Source organism: Hordeum vulgare, chromosome 2H, assembly GCF_904849725.1.
Source record: "Hordeum vulgare subsp. vulgare chromosome 2H, MorexV3_pseudomolecules_assembly, whole genome shotgun sequence".
Taxonomy (NCBI): Eukaryota; Viridiplantae; Streptophyta; class Magnoliopsida; order Poales; family Poaceae; genus Hordeum; species Hordeum vulgare.
In genome coordinates this window covers 638946268-638966025 of record NC_058519.1, presented here as the reverse complement: position 1 = coordinate 638966025, position 19758 = coordinate 638946268, and the positions used below count along the sequence as shown (strand labels likewise).

The window sequence follows — 19758 nt, the reverse complement described above, 5'->3', positions numbered from 1 at the left end:
ACCAACCAAGGCTCCATACGATTAGGAAATCATTAAGAAGAATTTCTAGAATGCCTGAGAATCTGATCCAAACCTTCTGCAACCTAGTACCCTGCGGTGTTGGTTTAATGCATTCCTCAAACTCAAGTAAACACTTGCTGCCACTAACCTTACTGACCCCAAAAGTGAGTAGACGTTGAAGATCCTCTCTTCTAGGAAACTCAACCTGGAAGGTATTTTGATCCACACTTATTGGTTCCCAATTGTATGCCTCAGAAACAAGCCTTCTCATCTATTGAGATACTTGCTCAGCAGTCAAATCCCCATTCGTGACTTTGACGAGACCCGTTCTTGAGCTCTCAAGACGAGGTGGAGTTAGAACTGAAGTGGAACCTGGTGTCTCAAAAAACATTAGTTTGCTGTGGCAAGCCCCATAGATGCTCATGACCGGCTTAGGAGCTAAAAGTAATGGGCATGCCATATCAATATGACCAGGCTTTTGACAGATATCACACAGATCCGTGGTACAATCCACAACGAAGTGTCCGGGAATCCCACACCTATAACATGTCAATTTTTCTTTTTTGCGAGCCGCCTTGTTGGCTCTTGCTACTTCCCTGTCCTCCGTCGTTATAGTTGGTAGTTGCTGTGTGGGTGGGGTGACACTTGCTTCCTCCCCGTCCGCTTGGGTGACTTCCTTCCACATCGGCCCCGAATTGTTCCGACCATAGTTGCGTACTACACCCCCGCCTCTTTGCCAGAAATTAGCACCTCGCGCCCCTTCCACAAAATTGCCTTCGGGAGGCTGGAAGGGACGATGCCACTGATTGGCTCCTCCCCCAGGACCTCCTCCGGCGTTCCAGTTCGACCGACCACCACCTGGACCGCCAGCAAACTCGTTCCAATGATTTGGATATCCTCTGTGTCCATGGAATCCACCTCCGCCACCGCGGTTATGAGCTCCTGGACCACCTCTTCCAGCACCAGCAGTGCCGCGCCCCTGACCAACAGGAACGGTAGCTCTCTGAGTATTCTCCCGCGCGCCAGCAGCCACTACAGTAGATACCCCAACAGCAGGTCCTGCTACCGCAGATGCAGTCGTCGCAGGCGCAGTCCCAGCCGACGCACTCACTGCAGGCGTAGACGGCGCGCCTTGCCTCGCAGCCTTGGAGCCAACGCAGGAATACGCCTCGTTGTGCCAGAACGCGATGGGAAACCAGGGTTCGCCCGTCTGCTAACCCCAGATATTCCCGATCGCGATCCACGCTCGATTTTAGAAAGAGGAGAACCACCAGACGAGGAACCTCCCGTAACAACAGCGGTAACCAAATCAATCACGCTAGAAGTCCTAACCGGAATATCTGGTATACTCTGATGGACTCCTACAACGGACTGGGCCACATACCCAGGCATGTCGAGTCCAGCAGGTTGAGATTCCGGCCCATCTTGGCACAGAATCGATTTCAGACGAAATTCCCTGGCCTCACGAATCCCAAGATCCGTTTTGGCTGTAGCATGTGCCGTCGGCCGTGACATCGCCGCCGGTCGACGTGATTTCTTCCTGACCGGTGCTTGTTTGCAAGAATGGAGAAAGTCCGCTAAAGTAAGAGCCGGAAGACGTACCTTCGGTAGCGGTCCCTTCCATGGTCTTACCGCGTTCGCCGAAGTTCGCCGGTGAACGACGCGTCGGAGAACCTCAACCCTGTCTTCGTCGTTAGCCGTCAGGCCATCCCAAGCAGGGTCCGAATCAGGAACGAATCCGTCTATGGATTTCGCGACCTGCTCCTCGGAGTATCCCACCAAAATGAATTCGCATACGATGTTGGAAGGAGTTGGAGAAGCCGCCGGTGTGTTCTGGAGGTCATCGTCTTCGTTCGCCAGAGCCCAGAATCGGCCGCCGACGAGACCAAGTCCCCTGCCGGCCGGCGGGGAGCCCATCGCATGGCACACCCCTCCTGTCGCCTCAGAATATAGTGCGGTACTTAAACGTTTTGAATTGCCACATCATGACTGCAACGAAAACAATCACCAATGAGATCCACGGAGCATTTGCCTGCAGCAAATTACTAGTAGAGTAGCTCACATGTCTGCACCTATTCTTGACAATGGCCAGCTCAAGCTTTGCACCCAGTTGCATGGGATGATAATTATATTTATGGCGTGATCCCTGCTGTCGTTTGCATCGACGCGCTGACAGAAATGTTCACGGACACAAACTGAGTGACGCCACCGACGACATTGATCTCTTGCTAGCTGCTTGAGGAGATAAGGAACTTGCAGGCTGAGCAGGCACCTTTATACCCTGAGCTTTTGCATGATTCGGAGCTGCCAATCTTGGCCACATCTCACGAGATTCCCTTGGCTCTAGCAGCTACTTCCTTCTAACCTAGGCTGCATCACGTCTAGGTGCACTGCCAGGTTCATCGACCCAGCACCAAGATCATGTACTACATTGTACGCCGCAGTCCACACGAGGCAACAAGCCAACAAGTTTGCTAGTAGCTCGTTAGTCTCTGGTCTAGACTTATAAATAGCTGCCGCCGCACGGCAGATTAAACAAGTCAGTGAAGTTCTAGCTACCTAGTGTGTTTGATTGTCACCTGGAGTTCTTATCAAATCACTTCAGTAGCTAGCTCATACTACACCTTGCATTGCCACTGTTTTAAAAGTGTGCATCGAGGGGATAGAGCTTTGCACAGTGAAGTATTTGGGAGAACTCTGGGTGGCAACCAACAGTATCAGTAGGATTTTAGAGTGTTTGCGCTTTGGATATTATAGTGGTGTCTCCATATAAATTATGATTCATTGGTTCGTGGGGATTTATCGAGTTTGGCCTCGTCGGGAGTTCTCTTCAAGCACTTCAGGATGCGTCTCTTCAGGAACTTCTCTGAAGTGTTTGGGGGAACTCTTGGTGTTACCAAGCATTTTGTAGATACTGGTTACCTACCACGAGAGATGCACTGGTTGACCGAGAATCACGTTTTGTATTACCGGGAGTTCCCTTCAAGCACTTTAGGAAGCACCTTTTTCAGGTATTATGTGAAGTGTTTTGGGGAACTCTTGGTCTAACCAAGCACTTAGCAGATATTACAGGACATAAACCACACAAGATGTACTACAAATCACGTTTGGTATTACTAGGAGTTCCCTTCAAACACTTTATGAAGCGCCTTTTTGAGACCTTATGTGAAGTGTTTGGGGGAACACTTAGTGCAATCAAACATTTACCACACACCGGTCGCGAACCTCAAGAGTTGCGCTAATGGTGAACCATGTTTGTTCTTACCGTGGGTTCCTTGCAAGCACTTCACGAGCATTCTTTGAAATGCCATTGTGAAGTGTTTGGGGGAACTCTTGGTGATGCCAAGCTTTATTCAATGCGAGCCAAGAATCAAAGGGGACGATCATCAAAACGCATGTTTGGTCTTACCATGGGTTCCCTACAAGCACTTCACAATGCATTATTACAAATGCCACTGTGAAGTGTTTGGGGAACTCTTGGTGATTCCAAGCTTTGCTCAATGCCGACTAACAACTAGGAGATATGATCAATATAAAGCAAGTTTCGTCTTACCTTGGGTTCCCTGCAGGCACTTCATGGGGCATTATTCGAAATACCATTGTAAAGTGTTTGGGAAAACTCTTAGTACCACGAAGCAATCGCTTGGTATTGTTTCAGATGATCCTACAAGATTTTGCATCGAAACCACGTTCAGGTATCGACATGAGCTCCTGTCAACAAGTATACATTGCATCATCAGAATGTCACTCCCAATGATCTTAAGGTTTAATGTGAAGTGTTTTTTGTCGAATAGGTAAGAGGTGGGGGATATAATTTTGTAGCATCCATGCCCACCTCCTTGTTCAAATGCACCGGTGAATGGATGGGCTCCCATTTGATTTTTTTTTTCTTTTTCACTCACACATGATTCAGACCCAAATGAAGGAGTGTATGGAGAACTGGCCAATATACACGTGGGCCCTTCACGACAATGCATGCACGATGACACTTTTCAAACAATCAACCACAACCCTTTCATTTTGCTGATAGTGTCTCAAAACATTTCAAGTTAAGTCAATCTATAGGCTGAGTGTTGGTACACAGAGGGTTAATGAAATCAATGAAGACGTTGATAATAAAATACTTCCTATAGAATGTCATGAAACACAAAGTGACCATGATAAAGAGAATGAATTTCATGTGTGTTCGAATTCTACTATATTTGCTACACAATAGGGGGAGATATTTTTTAGAAAAAGCTCTCCAATGCTGAAGAGACTAAGGCTTTTTTTCTATACAAGCTCCTCTACAAGATATTGTGGTGGGAAATGATGATAATAAAAGGAAGCTATGTTGTGTTGTTGCAAGAGTTCAAAAAACCAAGGACAAACCTGCTCTAGACGAATCATCAAGAAGGAGTGGTATGAATAAAATCAGGATATAGGAAAAACTATGATTAAAGCCATTGAGAGGGCAATGAAGAAAAATCTGGAGAAAAATCTATACCCGTTGTTCTAAATAATGTTCCTAATTTTATTTCCCACACTACTAGTAATATTGGTGTCAACTTAGATTGGGAAGTTAATAAATATAGTACCCTATATTATTATTAAGGACCTAAAATCTAGAAGTGATTTGTTTAGTGCTAGATTAGGGAAACGGAGCAGAAAATATAATACCGAGCAAAACGTAAAAAGCTTTAACCCTAATGCTATTGCAAACTTAGATTCTGATTCTGATTGCGAAGAGGATGATGATCTAAGAGATGAGATGTTGATATTGTTTTCCTTATTTAAACCTAAGCCAAAAAATGCTTCCACTAGTGATTTCACCGTCAAACCAAAGGTACGTTGCAGTACCAATAATTGTAGTTACAAAAGAGTTCAAATGGCTAGTGTTCTTTTGAACAACATGAGTTTAGGGGAATAAAAGAGAAATTTTCTTAAAGAAACTACCTATGAGTAAAAATTTGAGTTGATACATATCAAGAGATAAACAAAGTGCTTTTCACTGCCTCCTAGGTGGCTGGGGTTATTGCCCATTTTACCCTTATATGGCTTTGGCAGCTAGCTGTTGTTGCTTTGGGTGACTCGATTATGGGGTGAGTGAAACTTTGGTTCTAGCTGATACATGTGTAGTTAATAACTACTCTCTTCGTCCGAAAATACTTATCATAGTAGTGGATGTATTTAGATGTATTTTACAATAGATATATCCTTTTTTGTGACAAATAATTTCGGACGGAGGAAGTACATGACTAGAATGAGTCCTATGAATAAGATGACACGGTTCAAACAGGGGCGAGTGCCAGTTATCTTGCAAGGTTTGGCAGGTGCCATATATACCTAAATTTGTCTATAGATACACCTAGTATATATACTATGTATAGCAGTTTGAACCAGTAAGATTGAGCCTGTGTTAGGCCTGATTGTTTCCTACTGGTGATCTTGATACATCGATCAATGGGTTTGTGAATTGTGAGTTCCACTACTAGGAAAAAGGCTATAGATGATATAGACACTAATGTCGCACTAGACAAGTAGTGCGTCACTACTATATAGCAGTGGCGCATCATGTGCAGGTGTGTCATTAGTGTGATGGACATTAATGACGCACCACACACTCGATGCGCCACTACTATATTTTTTATTTTATTTTTATAAAATTACTAATAACGCACCATGACAGAGTGCGTCATTACTAGTTTAGCTAGTAATGACGCACCATTCATCTAGTGGGTCACTATTATATTTTTTTTTTGCAAAACTACTAATGGTCACCACCAGCTCGTGCGTCGTTAGTAACCAGCTGATGGTGCGCCATTAGTAGTTTTGCAAACCCTCGTCCAATCCGCCGAATCCGGCGACCAAGGTAGGCATCCGGAGCCGCCCCCGTCGCCGTGCCGTCCAGCCCCTCCTCCTGCAGCCACCCTACCCTCCCTCCGCAGCCAGGGGGTCCCGGCCTCGCCCTCGCCCTGACTCCCCGTCGGCCGGCCCCGGCGACCGGACGAGGAAGCCCGGCAGCGCCACCAGTGGAGGGTTCATTGCCGTCGCCCGGTCCCAGATTCGCGTGATCCACGCGAATCCGGCCCCCGTCGCCTCCCCGCGCCCATCGCCCGTCGCTCGCTCGTCGCCTCGTCGTCGGTGGTGGTGGCTCCGCCCTCCCCCTCCCTCCGCGTCGCCCAGGTCGAGCTCGTCCTCCTCCCCTCTCCCTAAGTTGGATGAGGGGGAGGGAGGACGACATGTCGCTCGTCAACGGCGGCGCCGTGCCGCTGCGCGTCCCCGAGGCCGCCGCCGGCCCGGCCGTGCTGGTGAAGAACCTCTACCTCTCCTGCGACCCCTACATGCGCGGCCGGATGCGGGACTTCCACGGCTCCTACATCCCCCCGTTCAAGCCCGGATCTGTCAGTCCTTTTTCCACTCTGACTGCTCTTTCTTCTTGTTGTTGGTTAATTCATGTTTACTGACCAGAGAAATTTTATTGTGTCAAAGGTTATAGAAGGGTTGGGCGTGGCAAGAGTGGTGGACTCCACTCATCCGGGGTTCGTCGCCGGCGACATTGTTTCGGGAATGACTGGCTGGGAGGAATACAGCCTGATTGACAAGCCTGAACAGCTGAACAAGATTCAGCAAAGCGACATACCACTCTCCTACCATCTGGGGCTTCTCGGTTAGTTTCTTGCTGCTATTTTACTTATCCGGTTGAATCCTGAAGCGTCCACGGTATGTATCATGAGTGAAGATATGCAACCATGCGAAGGACAACACCTACTGCACTTCATTCCTTTTAGAAAGTCTTCCCCTGCTTGCACGAATTTTTAATGTGTAATCTAGAAGAAAATGGAGGTTAGAGTAGGCACAAAATGAATAATGGTATGTGGTTGAGGGAATGTCGATGTTGTAACAGGGACTAGTGTATGCTGAATTGCTGATCCATCTAGCTACTGTTTCTGATATTGCTGTTTGTTAACTATTCTTTGTCCCGACATGCTTAATAATACCCTGGTCTTCCCTGCAGGCATGCCTGGTTTTACAACTTACGTTGGATTCTATGAAATCTGCTCACCGAAGAAAGGAGAGTTTGTCTTTGTTTCTGCTGCATCTGGAGCAGTTGGTCAGATTGTCGGTCAACTTGCAAAGCTCCATGGCTGCTATGTTGTCGGAAGTGCTGGAACAAATGAGAAAGTACATTCTTTCTTCATGTACTCTCGTCGCATAAATTGTCTTCTTCCATGATCCTGACTGAGGCTAGCTGGTTCTTCTTGTTCTGAAGCGCAAGACTGGGTGCACCTTAAACTGCAAGTGCAAGGATTGCCATAATCCCTTTGGGGCCAGAGAGGGTGAGTACACCACATTCTCTTGTTTCATGTGTGTCTTTCTGCATGATCGACCAAACTCGTGTAATTTAAATTTCTCCGTTGCTCTGCATTTACAAAGCAGCTGGTGTGTCCAACGCTAGTCCAGGAGAAACCACACCACCATCAAGCACTGGAACGAAACCCGACCGATGCCATTACAAGGTAAACAGATGCAAAAAAGCGGGGCTATTACTGTGTGAAGGTGTGTACTCTTCCCCATGCACGCTCTATCTTCATTTGAAAGCTTAGACATGCTTCTTTTTTCTCTGATCCTGACTGAGGCTAGCTGACTCTTCTTCTTCCTAAAGCACAAGGTCAGGTGCACCTCATATTGCAAGTGCCTAGGGTGTGACAATCCCAAGGGGGTCAAAGGTAGTGAGTACACCGCATTCTCCTCTTTCATGAGTGTTTTCTTGCATAACCTACCACGCTCGTGTGATTTCCATTGTTCTACGTGTACAAAGGAGGTGAGTTGAACACCGGATCAGGAAGTGCTGATGGCGTAGGCAACATACCTGATGAAGCAGTGCAAACGACCACACCATCAATTACTGAACCAGGTGAGGTTGATACTACCAGCATGGCATATTGTCCGGATCAACCCTCACGGCCTATGAGCGAGTGACCAGGATTCTAGGTAACTGAGGTAAGTTTGCGCCTCCGCTTATCTGTGCAGTTTGCTGGGAGAAATCAATGTTCAGTTGAGAGTTAGTAACCCTGGTGATCTACTCCTTTTGACTTGTCCTGTCCAAACATGAGGAATCTTCAAGAATGATGGAAAAGTAGATGGTTTACCAAAACTCATTGAAAGTGTTGTTATTGTAGACATGTCTTTATCATCTGATGTCCTTTAAGGCCTAAAGGGTTGTTCCTCCACTATTCCTTTTCATTGTCAGAACTCAGTAGTGTCATATGCAGGAGCAAATTTGAAACAAGTAGATTACAGCATTGCTTAGCACTCATTTTGTTGTACAATGACGTTGCTGAAGTCCTTTTGTTGTTAGTTGCTGCTGTCAAGGACCATGATGCTTGCATCGTCCTCACATCCACCATCTGGTGGACAATGGAAATGTTAACACATGCTACAACGAGCTCTGGGCCAACCAACTAATAAGTTCCATAATATAATTTAAATTTGACTGCTCTAGTCTGTGTCCTTTGTTAGTTCATGAATACTGTCAGTTAACCTAAACATGCGGTCTTTATTAACAGCATTGCATTATTATTTACTTTCACGCCATCCTGCTAACTTTGGTTATTGTCTTTAAATTATGAAAATATTGCTTCAAGACTATGCTTCATGGTTATTGTAGAGGAGCTCTGCTGCTCAGGTGCTACACAAACGGAAGCATTCCGTGGATACTGAAGGTGCCCTTGCAGTTGCAGAACACACAGTGCAAACTGAACCATTGGCTAGTGACACCAATACACACACAATTTCATCTCAGACTGAACTAAATACAAAGGAGCATCAGGCTGCAATAGTTATTCAATCAGCCTTTCGAGCATTCTTGGTATTATATTCTATCTTTGATTACCATATTATTATTGACAATTGAAAAGAAAATCATGCAAAACGTTGCATTTTGTAACGTGCTCAGGATTCCGCTTTAGGCCTGCAACTTGGTAAATGCCACAAAATGTTCGGTGATAATTTAAAAATCATAATGGATGAAAATAAAGGGGAAATCGGATTCATGTGATCTTTATCCCTTTTGTTATTAATGACAAAGTTCCGGTATATTCTTCATAAAGAAGATCTGTAGTGGAACATGATTGATTGATTCCATTAGTGAAAGAATTAGCAAAGTAAATAGATACATCTCTCCACGATATGTTAACTTAAATATTTGAGTTGAAAGGTATTAAGCTACAATGTGCTCGCTCTGAACACGAATATAGAAGGCACAATGATCAACATGGTACTAGAATTGTCTAAATTGCCCCTAATTAATATTTGTCAATACATTCAATGCAACTGCTCTCTGTTCCACCATCACCTAATAGCACCAGCATCATCAAATAATCTGTGAAAGGAAATGCATGCATGTATGTGAAGTAGACAAGCAATGAGTGTACCGCCCAGAGGTGCTTCTTTCTCTACTCCTATCTATTTATCAATAGAAATCTCTAAGCTTTTCAAGTGTTGTAATTTGCTAGAGGTTGCTCTTTTCGCCTATGCATCACTAGCATTGTTGCTCAAAACATGTAAGTAGAGACCCATTTGACATGTTGATGATTTCATCTTGTAGGTTGCCACGCGGATGCTCTTTGGACTACGATATGGACATGAAGACATTTGTTTTAGTGCCAAATATTACTTACTAATGCCCACAAAGTATCGTTGTGTATTATATTTGCTATGGAGCTATGTATGTATGGATGCTATGGAACTATATGTATATATGGATGCTATGGAATTTTGGATGTATGCATGCTATGGAATTTTGATATATGGATAATGAAATTTGTTATGCAACTTCGCATATATGTTATGTGTTGTGGATCAGTAAAACTATTGGGCACATATTATGTATTATATATTTGATATATATGTTATGAGCTGTTGAATTTGTGGTTTTGAAACAAAACATATATATGCTAGAATACCAGATACTAATGGAGCACCATGGGCTATACTAATGGTGCACTGTCTGGTGCGCCATTAGTATATATGCCCTGAGAGGCATACTAATGGAGCACCATGGGCTATACTAATGACACACTGCCTGGTGCGCCATTAGTATATATGCCCTGGGAGGCATATTAATGGAGCACCATGGGCTATACTAATGGCGCACTGCCTGGTGCGCCATTAGTATATATGCCCTGGGAGGCATACTAATGGAGCACCATGGGCTATACTAATGGCGCACTGCCTAGTGCGCCATTAGTATACCAGTTACTAATGGCGGACCTGTTGTGCGCCATTACTAAAAAATTCTAATGGCGTGATGCTAGTGACGCACTTGTAGTGCGCCATTAGTAGCCAAAACAGGTGCACCACTAGCAGGCCTTTTCCTAGTAGTGTTCACTCCATGGACAGAAGAATATACCAATATAGGATCTAGCCGGCCAACCAGGGATCACCATTTCACTCAAAAAATAGCGATCACAATTTTCAAAATTCATGGAAGTTGAAACCATTAAGCGCCCAAGAAGAATTGCCTTTACAAATTGAAAAATAATTCAAAATTGAAGTTGAACTTCATTTTTAAGAAATCTTGTTACCGCTGAGCCAAATAGTGATATCTCATTGTTGAAACCCACTTAGGGTTAGCTCTTTTAATAAATTTTTTGGGCTTTCAGAATAAGTGACCCCCTACCCACCTTATTCTAGAAGTCTAACTAAGAATATATTTTTAGAAGCCTACTAGTCAAGCCTTAGTTAGTAGACTCCTAAAAAATAAATTGATTGGGCTTCTAAAATAAGCTGGGTTGGGGGCAGCTTATTTTAGCTTATTTTAAAAGCTATCAAAATAACTGACCCTTACCCATTGACCGATACATCATGCTCACTTCCTGACCAAAATGTAATTTTGGATTTTGGTTATACTTCCTGAACACAAAATAACATATATCCGTCACACCTAAATATTATTTCTGGCTTCGCCACTAGGTTCAAATGGAACATGGACAATGTTTACGCGTTTGCTCACTCGAGTGATATGATAAGGAGGACTTCTGGATTGATTTCGTGCAAATGCTTGGTTGTAATCATCCCCTGTTCACTATTGAGGAGATTTTAATATCGTAAGGAGAAGTTACAAATAAATATCGGTTGTAGTACGAAATTTTTGTAACGACTTCCATCCGTGATAAAATGGCTAGCCATAATTTTTGCTGCTCGCACGTAATATCCAACACAAACACTAATTTTTTTAAATAGTTGTGGCGTTGACATATTTGGTATGCTAGCTTTGTACAAGTATTGCTGGCATGGATATAATTTGAAACTCCACCAATGTGTAGGCCCTGCCGTGCTGATCAGTCAAAAGATACTGGTGTCATTGGATTTCTATGTACTTTACAGATAAATAATATAGTGTTGTCGCGTCATTTGTGTAAACTCCAGCATTAAGTTTTGTCGATATATAGAATTGTTGGCAAGTCCATCGCTTCTCAAATACATTCACTTCCAATTCTTCACAAAATCCTTCTTCATAACTAGCGAGCTCCTCTTAGTAATGGACCCGTCAGAGCTTGTCGAATCGGGACAAGCCCCGTGTGCGAACCCCCGTCGACAGAGCCTGTGGAAAGTTTGGGACTCCGCCGTCTTGACCAACCTCCCTTCTAGCCCGGTTGGTTACACCATAAGCTCGTCATGGGCAATGCAGCCAGCCCTGTCTGGCGAATCATCCCACTGCAACAGGTCTGCATCCGTTCAATCCGGCAGCTATGCCACGAGAGTCGAAGCTGCCAGGAATCGAGCGAGGGCACATGTGCTGCTTTGCGGCTGTCGACCTCTATTGATAAACGTATGTCACACACAATCCAGACCCAACTGTGGAAAGGTACCGATAAGACAAAAAATAGTTCTCGATATATTTTGAGCTAATTTGCTCAATTCAACTCTATCTAGTGTCGCTCACATCAATATGTGTATATATTGTGATACATAGACAACATAGAGAAAGTATTGATACTCATGGATATGGTTTGATCTAGTCCACGTATGAGAGTTGCTCGACTATTCTATTATCTGGACCACTCACACAATTGATCGATGAGATGCAACTCAAGAACGATGTGATGCGAGGCCAAATCCAAAATTTCAAGATGCTTTGATATGCAATTTTAGTTGGTGTTATGCTTGGCTTCGTTCTTCTAGCTCGATCGGTGGCAGGATTTTGTCTCGTGGGAGTCACTACACTGATGATGTTTCTTAGTCGATATTGTTCTCCCAGCTCTATCATCATACGTCAACTGTTATTTTAATATGTATATATATTTACAAAAAGAAATGAATTTAAAATAATAAAATCATAAATAATAGAATAATACATAATAAAATTATAAACTACACATATATAGAAATATAAATTAATGTGTACAAAATATATAAAAATATAATAAAATTGCATAGCTATGGCTTTGGCCACGCTGGCCAACGTCACCAAACACTACGCCGCCCCCAAATACAACCATCCGTATAAACCCTGATTCCCCACCCACCACACCCAAATCCATCCACACCCCGCCGCATCGTCGCCAACGTCCAAGCCCCGACGCTGCCTCCATCTCCGGCTTTAGCGCCGTCATCAAGGACCCGTCGGCATCTCCATCACCGTCTTCTCCTATGTCTCCCCCTTAAACGACCCTCGTTGTGGTCTCCGCTTTCGGCGCCGCCATCAACGAGCCGCCAGCCCCGTCGTCTCCGTCGTCGTGTTCTCCGGCGCAGCCTCCTGCATCTTCGCGACCGCCGATGAGTTAAAGGTAGTGTGGAATTTTTAGTGTAGTTGTAGTGTTGAATTTTGAGTGTGGTTGTAGTGTAAGATTTTAGTATAATTGTATAGAATTTTTACTGTAGTTGTAGTGTAAGATTTATTGTAGATTTTTTAGTTTAGTTGTGGTGTAAGATTTGAATGTAGTTGTAGCTTTTTAGAATTTTTTGTCGGATTATAGCATAATATTTGAGTGTAGTTGTAGTGTACTCCCTCCATTCCTTTATATAAGGCGTATTTGTTACTAAGTCCAAGGCATATTTAGCATTTTCAGCTTGTGCTCTTGAGGCTTCGAAAAACAACATAGAATCATCTGCAAAAAACTCTACTTATAATAACGTTGCCTACAGAATCTCGAAATTAACTAGCAGTAGCAGACATGTTAACTTTTTTTATTTTGAAGAAGCAGACATGTTAACAAGTAGACCAGACGCCACGACGCGGACTCAAATCCCTGATGAAGATGAATACGACCCGATCGAGTCCTTCTCCTTGATGCGCCGGTGCCCAAAAAAACCAGCTGGAACGAGTTCTAGGCCAAGAGAACTCTACGTACGTATATAAGTTGCGTATATATATATATAGACTCTCCAAATTCAGCAGTAGCAGTAGCAGATACGTTGACGAGAGGAAAGGAAACGCCATGACGCGGGACTCAAACATGACCGAGTCTAATCCTCGATGAAGATGGATACGATCGATCCGAGTTCTACTTCCTTGATGAATACACGAACGCGATTCTAGTCCTCCCCGCCCCAATAAATATCCCCGGCCGGTTCCCAGCCCCAACCCAACACGCAAAAGAGCTCCCATCGTATCGTTGTTCGTCGCTTACGCCGCAGCTTTACTAGCTAGGTTTCGCTAGGGTTTCGATCGTATCGCTTTCGCCTAGCTCCTAATCCTCGGATCAATGGCGGCCGCGGAGGGCGAGAAGAAGATCACGCTCAAGAGCTCAGATGGCGAGGAGTTCGACGTGGACAAGACGGTCGCCATGGAGTCGGTGACCCTCCGCCACATGATCGAGGACGAGTGCGCCGACAACGCCATCCCGCTCCCCAACGTCAACTCGAAGATCCTCTCCAGGGTCATCGAATACTGCAAACAGCACGTGCAGGCCAGACCAAAGCCGGCCGACTCCGCCGCCGCCGACGCCTCCTCCTCCTCTTCCCCAGCCGCGGCGCCAGCCCCCACCGTGGACATGAAGAACTGGGACGCCGAGTTCATCAAGGTCGACCAGGCCACCCTCTACGACCTTATCCTGGCTGCAAATTATCTTGACATCAAGGGACTACTGGACCTCACTTGCCAGACTGTCGCCGACATGATCAAGGGCAAGACTCCCGAGGAGATCCGCAAGACCTTCAACATTGAGAATGACTTCACACCGGAGGAGGAGGCCGAGATTCGCAAGGAGAACCAGTGGGCTTTTGAGTAGAGAAGCATATATAGGCGTTTCTATTATGTTGTTGTAATTCTTCCGCTCTTGTTGGGGTCGTTGAACATCGTAGAGAAGAAGAGTATGCATATATGTAGGCAGTGCTAGTAGGTTTAATTAGTAGTGCTCAGTATTCATCATGTCCACATCCGAATTTTTTTTAGAAAATATTTACTTGAAGTGGATGCTCCCTTAATTAGTATTTTTAGACTATATACGCAGTGTGATTTGGGATTACCAAAAGAAATGACATATACAATCATCGAACCATAACGAAGCAAACTGATACAGTGACCTTTGAGCGCGTGATAGAAGAACTAGTCAACTATCCTTGTATACTTTCTTTTTTTGAAACAGAGGCATAAGCTTTGTCTCATCCACTAATTAAGAGAGGAGAATTGTCTCATCCACTAAGTAAAAGAGGAGAATTGTCTTATTCACTAATTAAGAGAGGAGAGTCCAATTTTATTGCTCCCGTTATAACCCAGAGTTTTGCTTCTCTCTTGATCATGCCTCAGCCTAGACGAGGCGAGCGGTCTTTCGGCCCGGCCCGCGGCCTGCTATGGACCGGACCGAGTGGCCCTGGCCCAGTCGAAAAATCAGCCGGTCTGGGACGTCAATTTTCTTACTTTTATTATTCCTTGTTATTATATAGTGCGATGGTTTTGGTATCCACCCCCGTCGGCCCTCGTCCTGTCTATGATTCAGATGTGGTATATATTATCTTTTCATAACTATTTGGTTCATTTATTGTTTATGACAATTATGATGACCAACACTACTGGAATCTGCTAGTTTGTCAACAGCTTTAAGCTTTGCCGTCAGCAATTTCACGGGGCTGACGGAAAAGAGACTTTGCCCTCAGCCAAAATGAAAGCTGACGGCATAGGAGGGGCTGACGGCAAATAAAATCTCTACCGTCCGCTTTATCTAAGCCGGTAGCCAGCTGATGGCAAAGGACAAAAAAAGCTGTCGGCATAGAAAGACTGACGGCATAGGGGCTAACACAGTCGCCGCCTCGACCAGGAAAAAAAAAACGGGGGCTGTCTTTGCCGACAGCCAGCTGAGGGCAAAGACTAACGGCTGTCTTTGCCGACAGCTGGCAGAGGGCAAAGAAAAGTGCCTTATCCCCCCGTGCCTACCTCTCTTAACTTCTCTCTCTCACCGTTCTCTCTCTCACCCTCCCGCGCATACTCTCTCCCCCGCACTGCGCCGCCCCGCCCCTCGCCGGCCCCGCCCCTCGCCGGCCCCGCGCCGCCGTGCGTCGGCCCCGCGCCGCCGTGCGCCGCCCCCTCCGGCTCGGGCCCTCGCCGCGCCGCCCGCCCCGGCCCCAGCCGCCAGCCGCCGGACAACGAGGCGCCGCCCGCCCCGGCCCCCGCCGCCCCCCCGCCCGACGCCGCCGGAGTCCCCTCCTCCTCCCCTCCTCCAGGTCTTCAGTTTTTCAGATTCATCCCGTTCTGCAAATTTGTTTACAACATTTAGCAGCTGAGCAGAGAAGCATGCCCAAATGATATGCACTCCCGAGCACAAAACGATGCCCAAATGCTATATTTTTATTGAAAAATGGCGCGTATTAATAATGCAGCTGAACTGCCTGTTTCCATACCTAGAATATTTCCATCAGGGCTCCACAGACACCTATTGACACATATTGCAGCATCTTTCATTAGTGCAGCCTGAACAAAGAACAACACATTTTATGCATTAGAAGTTCAGAACTCACAATATAAGTCAGAATGCTGCTAATTGCAGGCTTACAGCACATTAGAAGTGGCTAACAAAACGGAATAAAATAGGTCCAAGAATTTATCATTCAAATAATGACCTGCAATGGCAAGGTACAGGAGCCAATGTCCCAAACTTTAAATGTCTTGTGTGCTATCCTTTCGCGTGAACCAACTTCCCATATCCCGATGTCACCAACATTTGTTCCAACTGTTTTACAGCAGAGATATTAAAATACACAATATGCACTAACAAAGTAAAAAATTCAAGAACCAAGCTAAGTGTTTGAAGCATGTACCTAGAAGAATAGTTTGTTGAACAGGATGGAAATACAGGCTCATAACATTAGAACCCTGATTGAGTGTGCGAACAACTTGTTTGGGGAGCTCTTCTTGACTGTAAACATTGGGAGGATGGCTTGCACCAGAGAATGACACCTGAAGTAGTTTTGTAAGGTGTCAAAACTGCTTCATCAATCTGTTGTTACAGAAATGAGCAAAGAGCAGAAACTATGGCAAAGTCCACGTTCACCCAAATACCTCATCTGGCTGGCCTACACGCATTCTTTTCATCAGATGTTCAGAATCTGCAGACTGATAGTCAATGCGAGGCGCACTTGTAGGAGTCCTTGGATGCTTTAGAAATGCCGCTGTAAACAAATAGAGCATCCAAACAAAAAATCAAACAACATTGGAACAGTGACACACACCATTTTGCTGAACTGCAGTTTTATGATACCTGTGTTTGGTGGCTGAACAAGACCGTGCGGCCCTTGTGCAATAGGAGGATGTGGTAAAGAGGGATTGGGATTTGTCATCCAACCAACAATTGCATTTGGAGATGGTGAAACCACAGGTTGAAACGGCTGCGAGATTGAGAATATAGTAAATGATAGGATGATATAAAATGTCAAAATAGAAAAAACGGCTGCGAGATTGAGAATATACTAAAGCAAGAGAAGGCAATACCGAAAGCCTTGTAGGCCAAACACCAAGCATTGCATGTGTTGAATATAGGCAGTATGCAGAAAAAATAGAAAAAAATATGGCACGTCATAAACCTACACATATTTGTTATATAGACATCAACAGTGACATAATGAGCAACCTCACCTTAATGAGTTTGTCATCGCCACATGTAATAATTGATAGGGACTTGTTGGTGTGAGAGAATGCAATGTCATTGACCCCGACAATGTGAGCATCGATCCGTGCAATTCACAAAGAATCAAACAGTTAGAAACCTTTAAGGGGTTGCAATGAGGATTAGTTTGGGCATTATGGGGAGTTAAGGACTCTGTCCACCTAAGGGCTCGAATCCAAACTCCATGTTGTCAAACAGACCGAAAGGGGGTGTACATGGAAAACTATTTGATATATAGTCTCATCAATATGCACGTACCTCTGCTTGCTGTCTTAACTCTCCATTAGGAACAAACGTATAAATCTGGAAGCGCGGGGCCTCTCCCTCCCGCCGGTCCGTCCGCGCGAGGTCCGGCACGAGAGCTCTAGACTTTCCTTGATGATTTTAAAGATGTTCTAGACTTTCAGCATAGATATGCAAGCAAACATCAGAGAGATTACTGTCAATTTCATTTGCGGCCATAAGAAAATCATTGCAAATTGACAAACTATTTAATCTGACCACAACATGCATGTCAGCTACTGTATTTAATGTTTATAAAAAATATATATAATTCAGTTATAGCGGTAAGAATATGCAAGCATGTAGAAAATATACCTACAGAACAGTAGCCTATGCCATGCAATGCACCATATCACAAATTAAATTTAGAATCTTGACCACTGATTTGAGGCATATATTGTTAGCTTTTATACATCAATTTATCCCTAATTAACGTGGTAAGAGGAAGAGAAGAGTAACAAAACTTGAATAATAAATTATTAGTTGAATTATTCATGTATTTATTATTGTTCACTTAATTATTGTCCTTGAATTTGTACTAATTATTTAACTATTTATCATTACAGGTGGTGAGACATGGCAGGCGGGGATAAATTGAGGATAGCACCTGGGCAGCTACGGAGAACTTTGTTGCAGAGCTTTGCTGAGGAGCCCCGTGGGAGAGGCGTAGGAAAGAAGAGAGGCAGAGGACGTGGTCGTGGGAGAGGGAGGCTGCATGATAGGAGCCAGTCGCCACCACCCTCGGCCACTTCATCCTTGCAGACGAGGGTGTCGCCGGTGCGGGATCCTACCGTCCAGGAGGAGACACCGATGCAGGGGGCTGAGGCGGAGGGTGAGGGTGCTGAGGCGGAGGGTGCTGAGGCGTTGGCTGAGGCGGAGGGTGCTGAGGCGGAGGCTGAGGGGGCTGCCAGCAAGTCGGTCTACCAACGTGGTATGACACGAGTTCCAGACCGATTGGACTTGCAGCACATGCCATTAATTAAGCCAGAAGGCGAGAAGTAAGTTGATATATATTGTGTACCTTATATCATTATATTTCACCAAGTAGCTAATGTCTTTGCCTTATCATTATGTAGGGGGTGGGATTACCCGTAGAATACCCGGAATCCAAACTGCCTCCTTGGTGCTTTACTTAGGGAGCACTTCCCCGGGATAGTGCAGTTGCCCGGTGAGGGTATGGTTCCCGAGCCAGGACTCAACTGGGAGCACTACCAAGCCGCTCTGCTCCCGGAACACACACATGTCAATGGTGTTGTTTGCGTGAGCGTGGCCGACAAGGTGTTGGCTGATTTTTGGGTAAGTATACAATGTTATATATTGTTATTTCCTTCCACATCATTTCACTATTCATCTGTGCATCTATTTGGCATAATTGCAGAGTCACTTTAGGGTCGAGGAGGGGACGGAGGAGGCGGCCAAGAAGAACCTCGTGAAAGAGTGCAAGAGTTTATTGAATAACACGAGGCACGAAATGCGTGTTCAGGCTGTTCGAGATTGGTACGCCAAGCAAGGGGAGCCGAAGACAAAGACTGAATGTCGAAAGATTTTCCTTGATAAGACCGAGTACATGGAGGTATGTACATTCCAAAGATCAATTCTTAGGGCTAGTTAGGTCTATTTAGTTATAATACTTAGTTTCATTCTTCATTAACTTACATTCATAGGTGCCCCCGAGATGGTTGGCCGATAAGATGGATTGTTGGGAGATGATAGCGGACAGGTGGTGCACAGAGGCTTGGTTGAGCACCCACACTATGGCCAAGGACCGTCGTGCCCAACTGGTTGGTGTGCCACACCACCAAGGCAATGCCAACATCAAGCAATACGCCAAAAAATGGGTATGTGTGCCTTGTTTTGTTTCATCTATAATTCGTTCGTTCATGATTTTTGTTGTACTAATTCTGTCTTTTCGTGTAGGCCAAACACAATAACCAGCCCGAGCCTGAGGGATACGCCGCGTTTAGCATGGCCCATAAGGGCTCGTACAAGACGGCGAAGGCATGTTCTGAGGGGGACGGGCCGTCGGCGTACACAAGCCTGTCCGCCTACAGCAAGATGACGTCTTATTCTGAGGTGGTCAAACAGCTGCGCGGGCCTGACTTTGACCCGAGCCAGAATCCTATCGATCCAGAGGCGTTAATGATCTGGTGGCGCTAAGAGTCATGGCACGCTGGCCATGTGTGATGGCTTCGTCCCTATCACTGAGACTCTATCTCAGATCAAGTCGAGGCAAACGAGCTCGGCTCCTGCAATACGGCAATGCGCGAGGCCAGTTGATCATGCCATCGAGGTTAGTTTTCTTCATTAGTTCTTTCGTTCTTTTGTCCCTGGATGGATGATGAAAATTCCTTTTGAGGAGTGGTTGCAGGCCGCACTTATGAAGGAGAGGGAG

At 45.2% G+C, this 19758-nt stretch overlaps 3 protein-coding genes across 6 annotated transcripts; 2 read left to right on the top strand and 1 right to left on the bottom strand.

The window, feature by feature from the left end:
- Window positions 1-5795: 5795 nt before the first annotated feature.
- Window positions 5796-9680, top strand: LOC123431095 (2-alkenal reductase (NADP(+)-dependent)-like). 4 transcript variants are annotated; one of them, XM_045114936.1, is made up of 9 exons: window positions 5796-6383; window positions 6472-6649; window positions 6998-7164; window positions 7253-7319; window positions 7420-7539; window positions 7646-7709; window positions 7802-7983; window positions 8651-8851; window positions 9590-9680. In XM_045114936.1, exons 1-6 carry the CDS (start codon window positions 6201-6203, stop codon window positions 7687-7689), a joined length of 759 nt encoding a protein of 252 aa, XP_044970871.1. In that variant the 5' UTR covers window positions 5796-6200; the 3' UTR covers window positions 7690-7709; window positions 7802-7983; window positions 8651-8851; window positions 9590-9680. The 4 variants fall into 4 exon arrangements, with proteins under 4 accessions (XP_044970871.1, XP_044970868.1, XP_044970870.1 ...); XM_045114933.1 differs by having other exon boundaries at window positions 7417-7539; XM_045114935.1 differs by having other exon boundaries at window positions 7417-7539; window positions 8628-8851.
- Window positions 9681-13688: 4008 nt separating this feature from the next.
- Window positions 13689-14216, top strand: LOC123431094 (SKP1-like protein 1). The gene has a single exon (XM_045114932.1). It carries the CDS (start codon window positions 13692-13694, stop codon window positions 14214-14216), a length of 525 nt encoding a protein of 174 aa, XP_044970867.1. The 5' UTR covers window positions 13689-13691.
- Window positions 14217-15769: 1553 nt separating this feature from the next.
- On the bottom strand, window positions 15770-16504 carry LOC123428873 (protein TOPLESS-RELATED PROTEIN 2-like). Its single transcript, XM_045112986.1, has 4 exons — window positions 16481-16504; window positions 16240-16378; window positions 16042-16151; window positions 15770-15892 (listed from the first exon to the last, which is right to left on the bottom strand). Exons 1-4 carry the CDS (start codon window positions 16502-16504, stop codon window positions 15770-15772), a joined length of 396 nt encoding a protein of 131 aa, XP_044968921.1.
- Between the last annotated feature and the right edge of the window lie 3254 nt (window positions 16505-19758).